Raw genomic sequence first — 14,669 nt, 5'->3', positions numbered from 1 at the left:
CCGATTTTGCATTTTGGTATCAGGAGCACATGATGTGCGAAGAGGTGGCACGTTTGCGCCTACGGACAGGCAACCGGTCCGACAGATCTGCTAGTATAGGTTGCCTGCTTCAAGGGGCTAATTTTCTGTACGTTTTGTTCATGTTACCTGTGCGACGAGGTGGCACGAGAAATACATGGTACGTATCGAAATTCTGAGGAAATTTTACATTTTACATGATACTCAAAGAAGTAGCATAACTTTTAATTATATATCGATACTTACCTCTCTTATCAGGAGAACGTAATGAGCGAGTAGGTATCATAATTTTTATTTTCTGCTCGATACTTACCTCTTTTATCAGGAGAACGTAATAAGCGAATAGGTATCATAATTTTTATTTTCTGCTCGATACTTACCTCTTGTATCAGGAGAACTTAATATGCGAGTTGGTATTATAATTTTTATTTTTTGTTTGAAACTTACCTTTTGTATGGGGAGATCATGATGAACGAAGAGGTGGCACTAATCGAATTTGGCTCGAATTTTACTTCTGATATTATAAGAACATGATATTCGAAGAGCTGGAATAAGTTTTAATTCTAGCTCGAAACGTACCTTTTGTATCAGAGTCACATGAACAAAGAGGGAGATCGAAGGAAGTTTGATTTCTTCTATCTCTGGGTCTCCAGTCGCAGCAACCTCCACGTGGTGAGACCTGGTAATCGGTATTATTCGTGACGAACAATGCCGCAAACTTCTAATAAGATCTTTAGTTATAAATAGTGCAAAGTGTAAAGTGTAATCTGCAAAAGTGTAAAGTGCAAACGTGTAAAGTGTAAAGTCAAAAGTGTAAAGTCAAAAGTGTAAAATATAAAGTGTAAAGTAAAATTAGCTTTAGATTAGCAGGGACAACATTCAGGAGCCGTAGCTGGATTAGTGGTCCGCAGTGGGGATGGTTTCTGTGCATTTATCGTTATAAAAATTTGTGCGTATAAAATTTTACTCTAATAACAAAAAAATGTTCCGTTACAACTGGGTCTTAGTGCGTCATGAAGCAATGAAGGGGTTTTCTGAGAAAAAAAATATCCTGTCCGCGGAAAATCGTTAAGTGTGGTACAGCAGGTGGCGGTTCGCGATCAGTTAGTTTAGTTAGTTAGATTTTCAATCTCTCCAACTCTTGCGTGTTCGTGAAGTCTGTAAATTTTTAACGGACAAATTGAGTACAAGAGTGTTAGTGTTCGTGAGTATAATATTAGGGAAAATTTAAAAAAAATGGATAATGAACCGCAAGCGTCCACGTCAGGAATCATCGAGGAAAAAAAGAGGACATTATATTTTGTTCCTTACTGGGATCCAATGGTACCCTAAATTCTAAGTAAGTATATACAGCAATGAAGACTGCAACGCTCGCTCCAATGCGCATGATCAGGAAAAATCCCACGAATGTCCATCACTTGGTCCATGAATCGCAGCTGATGCTTTTATTGAACAGTAGCACATAACCTGAACTGTCAAATAGCACGGTATCTGAAATATATTGATTCCATGCGAACTTTCATCGACCACTGTGTTATAATTGAATAGTCTTTTCTTCGATGTAGTTAATTGCGTAGATAATTAGGTACGTTTGAAGGAATATATATATAAACATCGAGAAATGAAAATTCAATGTCAGAATTATTCATATAAAAATTACTCAGATGTTTTTGGTTTATATTTTATATTTAGTGTCTGTAACTATTCAGAAAATTATTACATCTTTGCAGGCAATCCGTAATTATGTTTGAGTTACCAGCAGAATTAACAACCAAGCCATTAGCTCTCATTGGCTTGACTGGCTTAGATATTACAAATCCTGTACATCGTTCAATTTGGGATGCATTCAGTAATAATCGTAGATTGGAAGTTTCTGCTATTCAATTTACATTACTTAACCTTACACATGAATTTCCTACAGTAAAACCCAAGGTATTAAACAGTTGTAAAGTATAGGAATATTACTTGACTATCATTCAACATTATGCATAATGTATTTTAGCGTAACTCATATGAATGGTATATACCCAAAGGAATATTGAAACGTAATTGGATGAATAAATACCTTAATGAAGTTCCAGCAGTTGTGGTTGTATTTTATGATTTAGATTGGAATGATCCTCAATGGAATGAGAAAAAAATGGAATGCGCTTCTAGAGTACAAACACTTAGGTACAAATGGCATTAAAATGTATCGTATATTAAATGTTGTTGTAACCATTAATTCTATGTGCTTATTATCTTAGAAATGCTTTGGAAGGCAGAAGTACAAAAATAGCTGTTGTACTCATACAGCATTGTACACAACCACCACCAGGTTCAGAAGATGCTTTAGCAACTGAACGTGGTACGGCTGTTTGTGGAGCTTGTGAACTACCTCCAAAATTATTATATATTTTACCTCATGGAGATCACTTATTAGGATATACATCTAGGTAATAAATAAATTAAGTGTAGTCTTGTTATTTCGTGTCCTTATCATGTATATTTACAGATTAGAAAGTGCATTATACGACCTAGCACAGAGCTTTTATCATCACGAGTATCGTATTGTAAAAGGACATAGAGATCAACTTAATAAAACTGTACATCAACACCTATTTGTACGTCATCAGTTTAAAATGGCATTTTTAAATGAACTTAAACAGGATCAAAATGTGGCTAGAAGGTAAATTAATAACATTAACCGAAAGTTTGTTCGTAATTAAAAATTATGGAATTATTTTGCAGGCACTATGAGCAAGCATATAATAATCTGTTGGAGATAAAAATGACTGACACAAATGCAATGGAAGTTAAAACTATTGTTAGTTTCATAAACTATAAATTATGTAAAATAATGTTCAATTTAAATGTTCCGAAAGAAGCTATATCACAATTCAGACTTTATACCGATAGGTCAGAAATGAATTTAACAAGCAAAATAAATTACGAACTATGTAATGAGTGCCATCAAAATAACATGAAATTGGTTACACAGATTCAAATTGAAGACTGGTCTAAAGGAGCTTATGTTTGAACATCATGCATGGATGTGTAGTCAATTTTCTACATTCGCAGAATTATTTGATGGCGCTATTCGGCAGGGACTTCCCGCCGTTCAAACCCAGCATCCCGGATATTACTTTCAATCAGCGGCTCAACACGCAAGCTTGAGGCAAACAGCTTGCAAAGAACTCTGTCAGGTATAAGAGTTAATGATTCAGTAAACAGAATGTTATAAATAACGTTTAATTATAGTAGAATATGTATTATTTATTATTTTAGAATGTTGACAGTTATCCAGAACCAGACCCTTTAGCTGGAGAAGACAAACTTGAATTTTATGGACAACGACCATGGCGACCTGGAAAATTAAGCGCTGAACCCACGGATCCAGTGAAAGAAGCCATTGCTATACAGGCTTTGCAGTACAAAGAAAAGCATACGGTCGATCATTCCGTAAGATATAATTGTATTCTTTTTGGTTTCAGAATTTAATTATTATTATATGTATATACATAATAAATATTTCACTTTCAGAAAATAATTATTGGGCTTTTAGGACATGCAATTTCACAATTCAAAGTGTATAGATGTCCAAGGATGAGAAGAGTATTAGGTATAACACATTTATTTACAAATTCTTTTTTTTTTTTTTTTTATAAAATTACATATGACAGAATAAACATGTTTTAGTGGTACAAATGGCCGAGGAATATTATAATTCAAAGGATTACGGAAAAGTTCTTACGTGAGTTACAATTAAATTATTACTATTATAATACCAGAAATATTTAAAAATAGCCAAAAAGATTTTGTACTACTCGTTAGTCAAAAGATTGATCCTAACATTATTCCCTCTAGACTATTTTCATAACTTAACATCAAAATCATAAAATTTGATTGGCCAGATTATTGATGCACATGTTGTGGGAATATCACGGTGAACGGTGGCCCGTTTTAATCACAAATATCTTAAAGAATGCGTTACGAGCGGCTTACCTATCCACGAGTATCCAAGACTACATCACGTTAGCATTCGAAGCGCTGGGACCTTCCACTACGTTTTCGGAAGATTACAAAGTCGCTGTTTATAATAACATTATCAATATTCTTCACGTAAGTAAATTTTACATGTTCATTGCATTAGCGATCGATAATTAATGGAAGTATCAATATAAAACAATAGAAGAAACCACCAAATCCGGAGCCCGATTTACCCGACGATGTAAAACATTCTGCGTTAGATAAGTGGGTAATGGATCTCAATCAATCAGAACCAATTGTCTTTACAATTGACGATAATAATATGAGTTCGTTTGTAGAAGTTAAGGCCCGATTCTTGCAAGCAAAATATGCTGTTAACTCTACGGTCAGCGTAGAAGTCATTATTAGGTAATTTATTTTTAATTGATGTCGCGATCACAAATATAAAGCACGAGCTTTAATACGACTTTATATTACACTTTCAGGAATTCATATAGCAATACTATAGCGTTTTCTAAAGTATCGATAACGATTGGTAGTCCAGGTTATAATTCAGAATTTACTGTTACTGATGCTGAAAATAGTAATCTTATTTTTCATGGAAAAGAAACGAAGAAATTTCTTCACCAATTTCAAGCGCCACAGCAAAGCGATGGTAGCGAGATACGCATCACCACTATTTCATTATACATGGGTAGTGATACCGTTTGTTGTATTGTTTTGCGATTTTCGGCTGTGGGAAGAGAAACAAATTTTTTGAGTCGATTGTATCCTGAAATACAACAACTTCGGTACGTTTCAAAGAAAACGCTTGTAAATGCCTCTAAAGAAATAATGCATCTTCTATTTATAATAGCAGAGGAGAATTTGAAACAATACAACCGCTAGTCAATGCAGAAATAAAACAAGAAGAGTCTAGTCTGAATATAAGTGCTGAATCCAACAACCCAGCACTTTTAGGAGAATGGCTTCCCATTCAAATATCTGTTGTTGCTAATGAAAACATAGTATCGGCACTTTTATGCGTGTCACTTGTATCCGATGGAGCAAATGAACAATCAAGTACGCTCATAATATCGAAAGATATTTGTTATAAGGTTATGTGATGTATTTTCTGGTTTTAATTTTACTAATTTTCAGCTGAATTAAGTTTAACAATGCTTAACAAACAGTCGTTAATATCGATACCAATTGATAATCTAGAGAAGAATTGCATCACTAATAAAACTGTATATTTAAGAGCCCATAAAGTTGGCGATAGAAATATTCACATAAAGGTATAAAGTATTATAGACTCGGGTCAACAATATTTCAAAACAAAAAATGATGTATGTAATTTCGCAATTATAGGTTGAGTACTCGAGATCTGAACAAATAAAAGGAACTAAAGAATTGACGTATTCGTTGTCAGTTGCAAAGCCATTCGAAGTTTTGACATTATTTTACACTACATTTTTCGAACCGCTACCGAAAGGTTTCGTTAACGAACCTTTCATACTAATGCCTCACATTTCTTGCGTTTCTCCGTGGCCTATAAACATTATTAGCACGTCCATAGAGTTAGTAAGTAATTATCTTTCCTTATTATTAATTTTTTTATTTTCTACCGCAATAACATTATATGCGCAAATTCACAGGGTGATTCTATAGAAAAGGAAACTCAAAATGAATCGATTTCCGCTTTAGCGGGTATTACACTTTCCGAAGGTGAAACAGGTACGGATTCGTATTGTTTGTTACCAAAGGGTGGTGGTGAGCAACCTATGAGTACAGGAGTATACACCATCAAATGGAAACGGTAAATAGATATAATAATAATTTGTGCAAAATTGAAATATCATAAAGTGTTTTAATAATGTTACGTGCTGTTTTAGTGCAAACGACGAGAATGCATTAGAAACTAGCAGCAGTGTAACTTTAGCTCCTTTATGGGTCGAGGATGCAATCATCGGTTTAGAAGCTAAATTGCCAGCCCATGGTTGGGTTCGTACGCCGCTACTCGTATCGTACTTTATAAAAAATCATTCCGATTATATGATAACATTGCGATTGACCATGGAAGCTAGCGACGCGTTTATGTTTGCTGGTCATAAACAAGTAAGTAGCGATACGAGTACAAATATAAAAAACCGTAATTAACTCGATCGTTTAATATTAACAGATCGATATTTACATACTTCCGAAAAATGAAAGGAAAGTCGAATGGATATTACGGCCACTGGTGGCTGGCTTTGTTCAACTTCCAAGTTTATCTTTAACAGTTCCTGCTGGTAATAATTTTGTCGCTTGTTGTATTATTCATAGTTTCATTTTAAATTTCAATTGTATTTGTTATATATAGACGAGGAACACAAATTAAGTAAAGCGCGACTTCTGGAGGTTATAGAGCGATCATTACCAAGTCACATATATATCCTGGTAAGTAATACGATTATATCACATATTGAACAATTTAATGTAAAAATTACATGACTATCTTCTATTCTTTTACAGCCAACATCACAAACCATAGAAGAGTAAATGAACCGATAAGAAGATATACAAATTTCACAACTTCTATTAAAATGTATTATTGAAACGTTAGATATACATACATATATTGCACATAAATCGTAAATGCAAAAGCATTTCATATTTAGGATTATGAATGTCATCTATCAAATGTAATTTATTTATGTTACTTCAACGTGTAATAAAAAATATTGAAATATGTTTGTGAGCTTTCTTTTCGTATGTTTGTTCACTCGATGCGGGCGTCGATATCGATTACGTACAAGGAACGGATATTTCTATAGAAACCAGTTGCGATACGTAGTTGGCGCGTGTGTATGTTCGCTACGCCGTTATCAACCTGTTAAAATTTTAAAAATTATGCCACAGTGTATCAAAGTAATTACTTGTGAACGTTAAAGGTCATCGATAATGACGACAACAATACAGGCCAATGATAACCATGTACGCGAGGTTTCTTCGGAGCACCTGCAACATGAGCAACAGTCGGAACAGTTCCTAACGCCTATTTTTCGCATAAACTCGGAAGAGTCATTGGCTCGTAACCGAAAGTTCATAAAGGTATAAAGTAATTCAACGGGTGGTAAAATTCAGAAAAAAAATTAAAAGTATATACAGGGTGTTCCAGTTTTCCAGAAAATTAAGTGTTTGTATTTATAAACAATACGAATGATGTTCCATTGGTCGCGATGGCACAGCAAAATGATAATTAATTTTTTTAATGGAATTTTATGAAATCAAGGGTATACTCCAGAGATAGCAGTTCTAAAAGATTAAAGGCAAACATTTTACTTTGAAGAATTAAAAGATAAAAATGATATAGTACACGGGAGTAGAATGTTATTTATGAAATCATTTCGCTCGAATATTTAACGTTCCAAGGACGACAGTAAAAGCGATAGCATGCACTGAACGCCATTGGATATGTTTATAAATACAAATGTGTATAGATACACAAAAAATAGAATTAAACGTGCTAACTAAATTAAAATAAAGACTATTTCATTACAACTAAGAGGTTTTAAATTAAAGATCAACGTTTTAAAACAGGACCTGGAACTTGCGAAAGCTCGCTTAAGGACTTACGCTGCATACACGCCTACAGATCGGGAATTACAACAGCGCGCAGCCAAGTATCGTAAACGCCTTCAGAAACATAACCGAAAATCGCTTCCCTCGTAACGTTGGATCGATTTCATCTCAGGTGTCGAAGTATGTTCTTTCTCAATCTGATAACTCGAGCCGAACGAACAAACTTTCAAGTGAAAAGTTTGTTGATCGTTAGGATCGATGGATCAGACCGATAATTCAAATCGTAGTATTAGACTAACGATAAAGAAAAATACAGTCCTTCTATAAAATGTAAATTGTACACGTGGTGTGGAACGATAATAAAATATTTTATATCGATAGTTACGTAATTTTATGTAATAAAGTAAATTATATACTTACGACGGCACCGTCGATGTATTCTATATTACATGGAACCAATAGTTTGTACAGGAATGCTAAAGGAGAACGTGTAGACAACTGCAGTCGGTATTCACCTGTGATAATGGAATATTCGCGTTCGTTTCTACGTGTGACGGCATTATCGTCGCTCGTAATTACTGACACGCAGAATGTGTATGTACGATAGGATAAGTTCGTTTCAGAAGTTACCTGATAACGACCTAAACCAATAATTCGACAAAAAGCCCCGTATAATGCCGTCGCGTTAAATTCCATCCATGAATCGAAGTTTAGATTTCGGCCTTCGCGAATGTATCGAAATAAATTCTTTTTTAACAGAGTAAACGTCGAGATAAATTTCATTGAGGTGTTCGCGGCAATTACTCGCGAACAAAATCGCCGATACGTTTACTTCGTTAAAGCGTGTTTCGAGTACTCGAAATATACGGAATATTTTTGGTCACCGGTAGCTACTTGAACTTTCGCTTACCTGCTCTTCGATAAGGAGTTAATATATACGTTATAAATCTATCTGGTCCGATCGTTCTGTACCGATTAAAAATTTAAGAAGAACTAACACGTAACAGCTACGACGGATAAGGTCTCGGTACATAGTTTTATGTCATTTCTACGTGGCATCGCTCCTGCCAGCTGAGTAAATGAATTGACATCGAGAACTCCTCGGTTTGACCATTGTACGTAGCCCAGAAACATCTGTACCAATAACTTCTTTATCTCGCATACGACGTTTCTTTTGTATTCTAATCCCACTGGTAACGCAGTTTACCGTAATTCTTGGGTGTATTATAATCGGTAATTGAAGAGTAGATTTTTTTTTAACGCGAAAACGAGACAATAAACAGTCGTGTAATTGTTTCGCTTACAATAATTTATTGTAATAGATTACAAATAATAGTTTTGCCTTTAAATACGGTTACATTCGCGCATAGCAAGCACCGCAAAATACAATATTGAGAAATGTTTTAAGGATAAGAATTTATAACTAAGGAAAGGAACGAAACAATAGCTTATATCGCCTCGAAATAATTTATCGTCGAGTAGTTACGTATGGAAGCGTAAACCGGTATAAGTTTATTACATCGCGTTCTTGCTGTATTAATACGTTACCGTTGTTGTCGACCAAATATCCGTTAAAAAAAAAATACTGAAGTGCTAGATTTAATAATAGCGTTATTTATTGACCTTGTAAACGGCAACTTTTACTTTTAACATAAGATGCACATCGGAATAAAGAGGAAAAGAGAAAATTCAATTTTATTCGTAAACAGCTATGTTATTTTTATTCTTTTCTTCTTCGGTGTATCATGTTAAAAAAATATAGGAATCCGTTACGTTCAATATTTTGTTATTTTATTAATACTTGGAAGAGAATAGAATAAATTAAGCAGTATGCTTTAAATAAATAATGTCTATTGTGCGTTTAAATTATTAAATATTTCATTACAAGTCGTTGTAACTTTTCTAGATTAAATTTATCGTGTAAGCTACATTATATCTCGGAAGAACAGAAACTCTGTACACAACGCATAGAGAATACATTGATTTTCTAAAACGAACGTACGTGGAAATACATCTAATGTAACCTGCACATAATTAATTTTGAATTCCACAACTGCTGTCTAATGTCATCTAAAATACTTCATCGTTAAGTACTAATAAATTTCGTAATTATGGTTGCAATCCTTTCAGGATTATTCAAATGTACATGGTGAGTTCCTTCCACCACATGAAATTCGAATCTCTTTGCACCTACTTTTATTTCATTTAAAATGTCATCGTAATGTTCGGCTTGATCGTATACCAATCCGTTTACAGCACGAATATTAAGATAAGCACATTTTATCCGTGCTGCATAGGAAAGCATTAGATCGATGGATGGCATATTCAAAAGGGAAGCCTGAACAATTTAATACGGATACATTAACGTATAGATAGTATAGATTTTATGAAAATAATTATAAAGTATCAATAAGCTCGTTACCTTTAATCGTACATCGCGCGAAAAGCAATATCGGTCGGGTTCACCACTGGGTCGTGTTCCACGTTTCATTAATATTACAGCACTTTCTTTAGTTATGGAGCCTTTATAACCATCGTATACTATGTCAAGTGCTTCATCGTATGTGTAAGACGGAATATTACTAGATTCCTGCATTTCATACTTTAAAAATTTGTCGATGGTATCGCCAGTTGCTTGAGTAATTTTCGCGACCCCTTTTACAGTAGGAGCTGCAATATCTAGACTAATCAGAAGTTCTACATCATCAGGATACGATGCAGCGTATAAAAATGATATTGCTCCTCCTAAGGAATGTCCAAGTAGTTTCACCTATATCAATAACAGATATGTAATATGCAATAATAAACATTAAATAGTCAAGTACCCATTGCAAATATGTGCTATTTTCGTCATAAGTAACTGTGCATTAAAACCCAAGTGCATGCATGTGTATAGATAGACCTTTGGAATATGCTAAATCACATCAAACATCTCTATTTGTTATGTAAGGATACGGTGCAATACATAATGGGAATTTGTAAGGATGACTGTTACACTTATATAGTTGTGGAGTGGTAGAATTAAGCCACTCTCTAACCTTGCTCCAACTGAAATGTGTCATGATTCTACGTAGTAGAATAATACCGTCCCAGTAATTATAATAGAAATGACCCTTTGGATAATGAGATGATAAACCATGTCCAGGCATGTCCACACAAAGTACAGAAATGTCGTCTGGTAATAAAGGAATCAAAAGGTCAAAACTGCCAGCATTATCCTGACGTCCGTGCAGCGCCACTATTGGTTGGATCCCTCTGGGACCCCACCATTTGCCTGCAGGTAAGGTTTAATTATGTCATAATGAAATCATTTTATGCCACGGATTTTATCATTCTAAATACCTAAAATGCTGTAATAAGATTAAGGGAGACATTTTCAATTCCTTGGAGAAAAGAGTATTTTAGAATGAAACAAAGTTCCAGCGAAACTACAAAATTCTGTCGTCTTATTAAAGGTTTGTCTGTAATCCATAGTTATACAACGATACTAATTGTCCGAATATATATACTTTTTAGTTACCATACAAATGTCAAGAATTTGTGATTTGAAAATTTGATAGAAGCCTGTAACAGTCAACCTTGCTCAAGATAATTTTTATTTTTAAAAACTGATAATAAAATACTACTTTAAAACTTGTTTAAATGATAGGAAAAATGTACTTCGTAAAAAAATAGTACAATCTATAACATGAATTGCACTGTACACTTAGGAAATATAATTGTATATACATTTTAAGCAAATTAAACATATGTAAAACTCGTTGTATAACTTTTGTTTCATGGCTAACCTTATTCCACTTGTAAAATTTAACAATTCTACGAAGCAAGAGAAGCCCATCCCAGAATATATGATAGAAATGCCCAGGAGGATATCTGGAAGAATGACCATGACCAGGCAGATCTAATGCTAAAATGGGTACTTCTGGTGGCAATAATGCGATCAAGGAATCAAAAGTCCCACAATTATCTTGCCAGCCATGTATTGCCACTATCGGTTGTTGATCCACTGGTCCCCACCTCTTGCCTAAATTTATTATCATACTGCAGTATTTTATTCATATTCTTTATGATGGAAGTTTTAAACAAATTTCACATGTTTCTAAAAACTTTGGTAAAAAGGAATTGAGTAAAAATATTTACTAACCGCTTACGTGGCCCCATGGTACAGGTATTTCAATTTCTTCAAAATCTAAACATCAATATTACATTACAATAACGATTATTTTTAAAAATGATTGTCATAAATTCATGCCAACTTACGATGCGTTTTATGCCCATTCATGTTATCAGTGGGAGGAATTTTCTGTTCAATAATACTCATTTTGTTGAGATTGGAAATCTAACAATGGTTAATAATTTACTATTGGCTGTCTTCCTTATATTACTTAACAGTAAATCCACTTTCTTGGACTTTCACAGCAAGTTTACATATACAGCACGTCAATACAGAACTATTCCTTCCGACTACGTTGCTAAAATAAATTTCCTGTTCAAAGATCAAAGTTCACATATACGAAAATTCTTAAATCTTTTGTACAATACCTTGTACGATTTTTACACTATATTACAATACTTGTTACTTTATACAAGAAATAGAAAATATTAAAAAACAACACGCGTTGGTAGAGGAATGTCCTAACCGTTAAATGTCACGTTACATGCTGTATACTTCATGAATTTCTATCGTTAAAAAATACGCGCGAAGTATAATTTCTAATTATATTAGAAAGGTTCAGATATTACTATTTGTAATGACATTTTAGATATTACCTAGAATGACATGCATTGGTAACTGTTATATTAATCACCGATGTGTAAAATGATTAGATAACATTTTTCTCAAGACCAAAGAGACTAACGGGAACTATTGACATTGACACACTTTAAGGTGCTTTAAGTAATATGAATATATCAGTTTTTTATTGTCTTACGCTATCACTGCACAATTATGTTATCAATTTGTGATTATCGGTAGTTTCGATTTTACGACTTATATGTACCATATGTCGCCAATAGGTTACGATACTTTTAAACTCTTTCAGGTTTATTTAAATGTACATTAATTATTTCGAATAGTACTGTTACTTGCATTATTAAGATGGAAAATAAGGAATTTATAGTAAAAACTGTAATCCATGCAGGAACAAGACCATGCAATTTTGTACCTGGAACAAAAGTAAGCATGGTAGATTTTGATTACATATCTACATAAAATCAGTATTTTATATTCCTGTTTTATTTATTCATATAAAGAAATGATTCTAATTGAGACTATGTTTAAACGGTTAGGTTGTTTTTCACTTTAAAACAACAAAATGCAATTCAGAGAAAACCGTAATAGATGATAGCAGGGTTATGGGAAAGCCGATGGAGCTTGTTTTAGGCAAGCAGTTTAAGCTTGAAGTATGGGAAGCTATTGTACAAAAGATGGCATTACATGAAGTGGCATGTTTCAGGGTTCATAAAAGCGTATGTTGATTCATAGAAACAATTTTTTAGCATAGTAGGCCATCTTTTTAATCTTCCTAGGATTAACGTGTACTTTAATTGTACCTATTGTTTTAGCTAGTCACATCATATCCTTTTGTGTCTAAAACTCTCAGGGAAGTTGGAAAGCCACATTCAGAGAAACGTGCCCACCATTGCTGTGGTGTCACTTTACAAAACGAAGGAATTGGATATGATGATTTAAACGAACTCATTAGGTGTCCACAAGATTTAGAGTTTACAATTGGTAACCAATTTAAAATAAGCCTAGGTTAAAAGAATAACAACAGCTTTAAGTTCATTACTCTATTTTGTAGAACTTGTTCAAGTAATTTTACCAGAAGAATATGAAAAAGAATCATGGCAAATGACTGAAGATGAGAAACTGAAGAGTATTCCAGACATAAGAGAGAAAGGGAACATGTTGTTTAAAGAGAAAAATTACGAAGGTGCTTGCAATGTCTATGCAAAAGGCATTGGAATATTAGAACAACTTATGCTCGCGTTAGTATTTAATATGTTTTTTTCATTACAAACACATCTATTGTCAATTGTTATGTGTAATTTGTAGCGAGAAACCAAATGACGAAGAGTGGTTAGCACTGAATCGATTAAAAATTCCATTGCTATTGAACTATGCGCAATGTAAACTAATTCAAAAAGAGTATTACGTAGTTATAGAACATTGTACCACAGTTCTTAAACACGATCCAGGTTTGTGACTCTACATGTATTTCATTTTATGTGTACTTAAACGAGTAAATTATAAATGTATATATTATTATTAGATAACGTAAAAGCATTATATAGAAGAGGCAAGGCATACATAGGTGCCTGGGATGAAGAAAAAGCTATTAAAGATTTTAAAAGAGCTGCCGAATTAGATCCTGGATTACAGAATACAGTTGAAAAGGAGCTGCATGCATTTTCTATAGCCATCAAAGAAAAAGATCAAATAGAAAAGAATAAGCTATTGAAATTATTTAAATGAACAAATACGCGTGATATCAATGGAAAGAGAGAATATCGTAAAAATTGTAATTTCAATACCTTTGGTGGTTTTTGCTGCTGAATCTTTCAAGACTTTAATTTGTCAATGCACAAAATATTGTGTTCTTGAAATATTTTTATATAATTACATAATGTTTTCTAAGTGTAATATACATATTATTCCTAATTGATGTACAAATTTAATATACAAGGCAATATCTGTGTATACCAATAATAAGTGTACAAAAAAAATAAAACTAATAAATTATGATGGAGTACAGAGATAATGCGAATTTAAATTATCCCGCGCTTTGTCTTAGAATACCTCCTTCGTCTTTTTGTGCTCTTGGTAGACTACCTCTATTGTCACTCTATGATCCTGTTACTTAGGAGCATATTTGACAGGAATATATATATATGTATTTGCTATATCTATCCTTACTTCAAACCATATCGCACTCTCTCTAACTTGGACTGTACTTGCTATGCTTCTTGCACAGTATTTACCACTCTCTCTAGCCTCGTTCGACAACCTCCTCCATCATTTTAGTTTTCCTGGTAGGCGCCCATATGCGCGAAGTTGGTAAAATCGCTTCTATTCATTTTTTTGCTTACGTTTCGCTGGTTCCCTAACCTCAATTTATGTTATATTATGGTGTGCT

The 14,669-nt window shown here is 33.7% G+C and overlaps 3 protein-coding genes across 6 annotated transcripts; 2 read left to right on the top strand and 1 right to left on the bottom strand.

Annotated features, from left to right (window-relative positions):
* Nucleotides 1-18: 18 nt before the first annotated feature.
* On the top strand, nucleotides 19-6,698 carry LOC128880898 (trafficking protein particle complex subunit 11). Of its 3 annotated transcripts, none has more exons than XM_054131449.1 (21): nucleotides 19-1,357; nucleotides 1,749-1,950; nucleotides 2,021-2,190; nucleotides 2,265-2,453; nucleotides 2,513-2,686; nucleotides 2,749-2,916; nucleotides 2,999-3,203; nucleotides 3,286-3,459; nucleotides 3,541-3,619; nucleotides 3,697-3,751; nucleotides 3,912-4,119; nucleotides 4,190-4,395; nucleotides 4,473-4,778; nucleotides 4,844-5,049; nucleotides 5,128-5,264; nucleotides 5,338-5,550; nucleotides 5,625-5,785; nucleotides 5,862-6,084; nucleotides 6,149-6,257; nucleotides 6,329-6,405; nucleotides 6,481-6,698. In XM_054131449.1, exons 2-21 carry the CDS (start codon nucleotides 1,762-1,764, stop codon nucleotides 6,505-6,507), a joined length of 3,276 nt encoding a protein of 1,091 aa, XP_053987424.1. In that variant the 5' UTR covers nucleotides 19-1,357; nucleotides 1,749-1,761; the 3' UTR covers nucleotides 6,508-6,698. The 3 variants fall into 3 exon arrangements, with proteins under 3 accessions (XP_053987424.1, XP_053987423.1, XP_053987425.1); XM_054131448.1 differs by lacking the exon at nucleotides 19-1,357 and adding an exon at nucleotides 1,406-1,603; XM_054131450.1 differs by lacking the exon at nucleotides 19-1,357 and adding an exon at nucleotides 1,407-1,603 and having other exon boundaries at nucleotides 4,847-5,049.
* Nucleotides 6,699-9,359: 2,661 nt separating this feature from the next.
* LOC128880908 (probable serine hydrolase) lies at nucleotides 9,360-11,934 on the bottom strand. Of its 2 annotated transcripts, none has more exons than XM_054131465.1 (5): nucleotides 11,791-11,934; nucleotides 11,675-11,719; nucleotides 11,319-11,554; nucleotides 9,953-10,300; nucleotides 9,360-9,868 (listed from the first exon to the last, which is right to left on the bottom strand). In XM_054131465.1, exons 1-5 carry the CDS (start codon nucleotides 11,849-11,851, stop codon nucleotides 9,617-9,619), a joined length of 942 nt encoding a protein of 313 aa, XP_053987440.1. In that variant the 5' UTR covers nucleotides 11,852-11,934; the 3' UTR covers nucleotides 9,360-9,616. The 2 variants fall into 2 exon arrangements, with proteins under 2 accessions (XP_053987440.1, XP_053987442.1); XM_054131467.1 differs by lacking the exon at nucleotides 11,319-11,554 and adding an exon at nucleotides 10,569-10,804.
* Nucleotides 11,935-12,279: 345 nt separating this feature from the next.
* Nucleotides 12,280-14,021, top strand: LOC128880907 (aryl-hydrocarbon-interacting protein-like 1). Its single transcript, XM_054131464.1, has 7 exons — nucleotides 12,280-12,418; nucleotides 12,573-12,706; nucleotides 12,820-12,999; nucleotides 13,096-13,264; nucleotides 13,335-13,521; nucleotides 13,589-13,731; nucleotides 13,806-14,021. Exons 2-7 carry the CDS (start codon nucleotides 12,629-12,631, stop codon nucleotides 14,006-14,008), a joined length of 960 nt encoding a protein of 319 aa, XP_053987439.1. The 5' UTR covers nucleotides 12,280-12,418; nucleotides 12,573-12,628; the 3' UTR covers nucleotides 14,009-14,021.
* Nucleotides 14,022-14,669: the final 648 nt, after the last annotated feature.

Source organism: Hylaeus volcanicus, chromosome 8 (assembly GCF_026283585.1).
Source record: "Hylaeus volcanicus isolate JK05 chromosome 8, UHH_iyHylVolc1.0_haploid, whole genome shotgun sequence".
Classification (NCBI taxonomy): Eukaryota; Metazoa; Arthropoda; class Insecta; order Hymenoptera; family Colletidae; genus Hylaeus; species Hylaeus volcanicus.
This window is presented reverse-complemented; position numbering and strand designations above follow the sequence as displayed.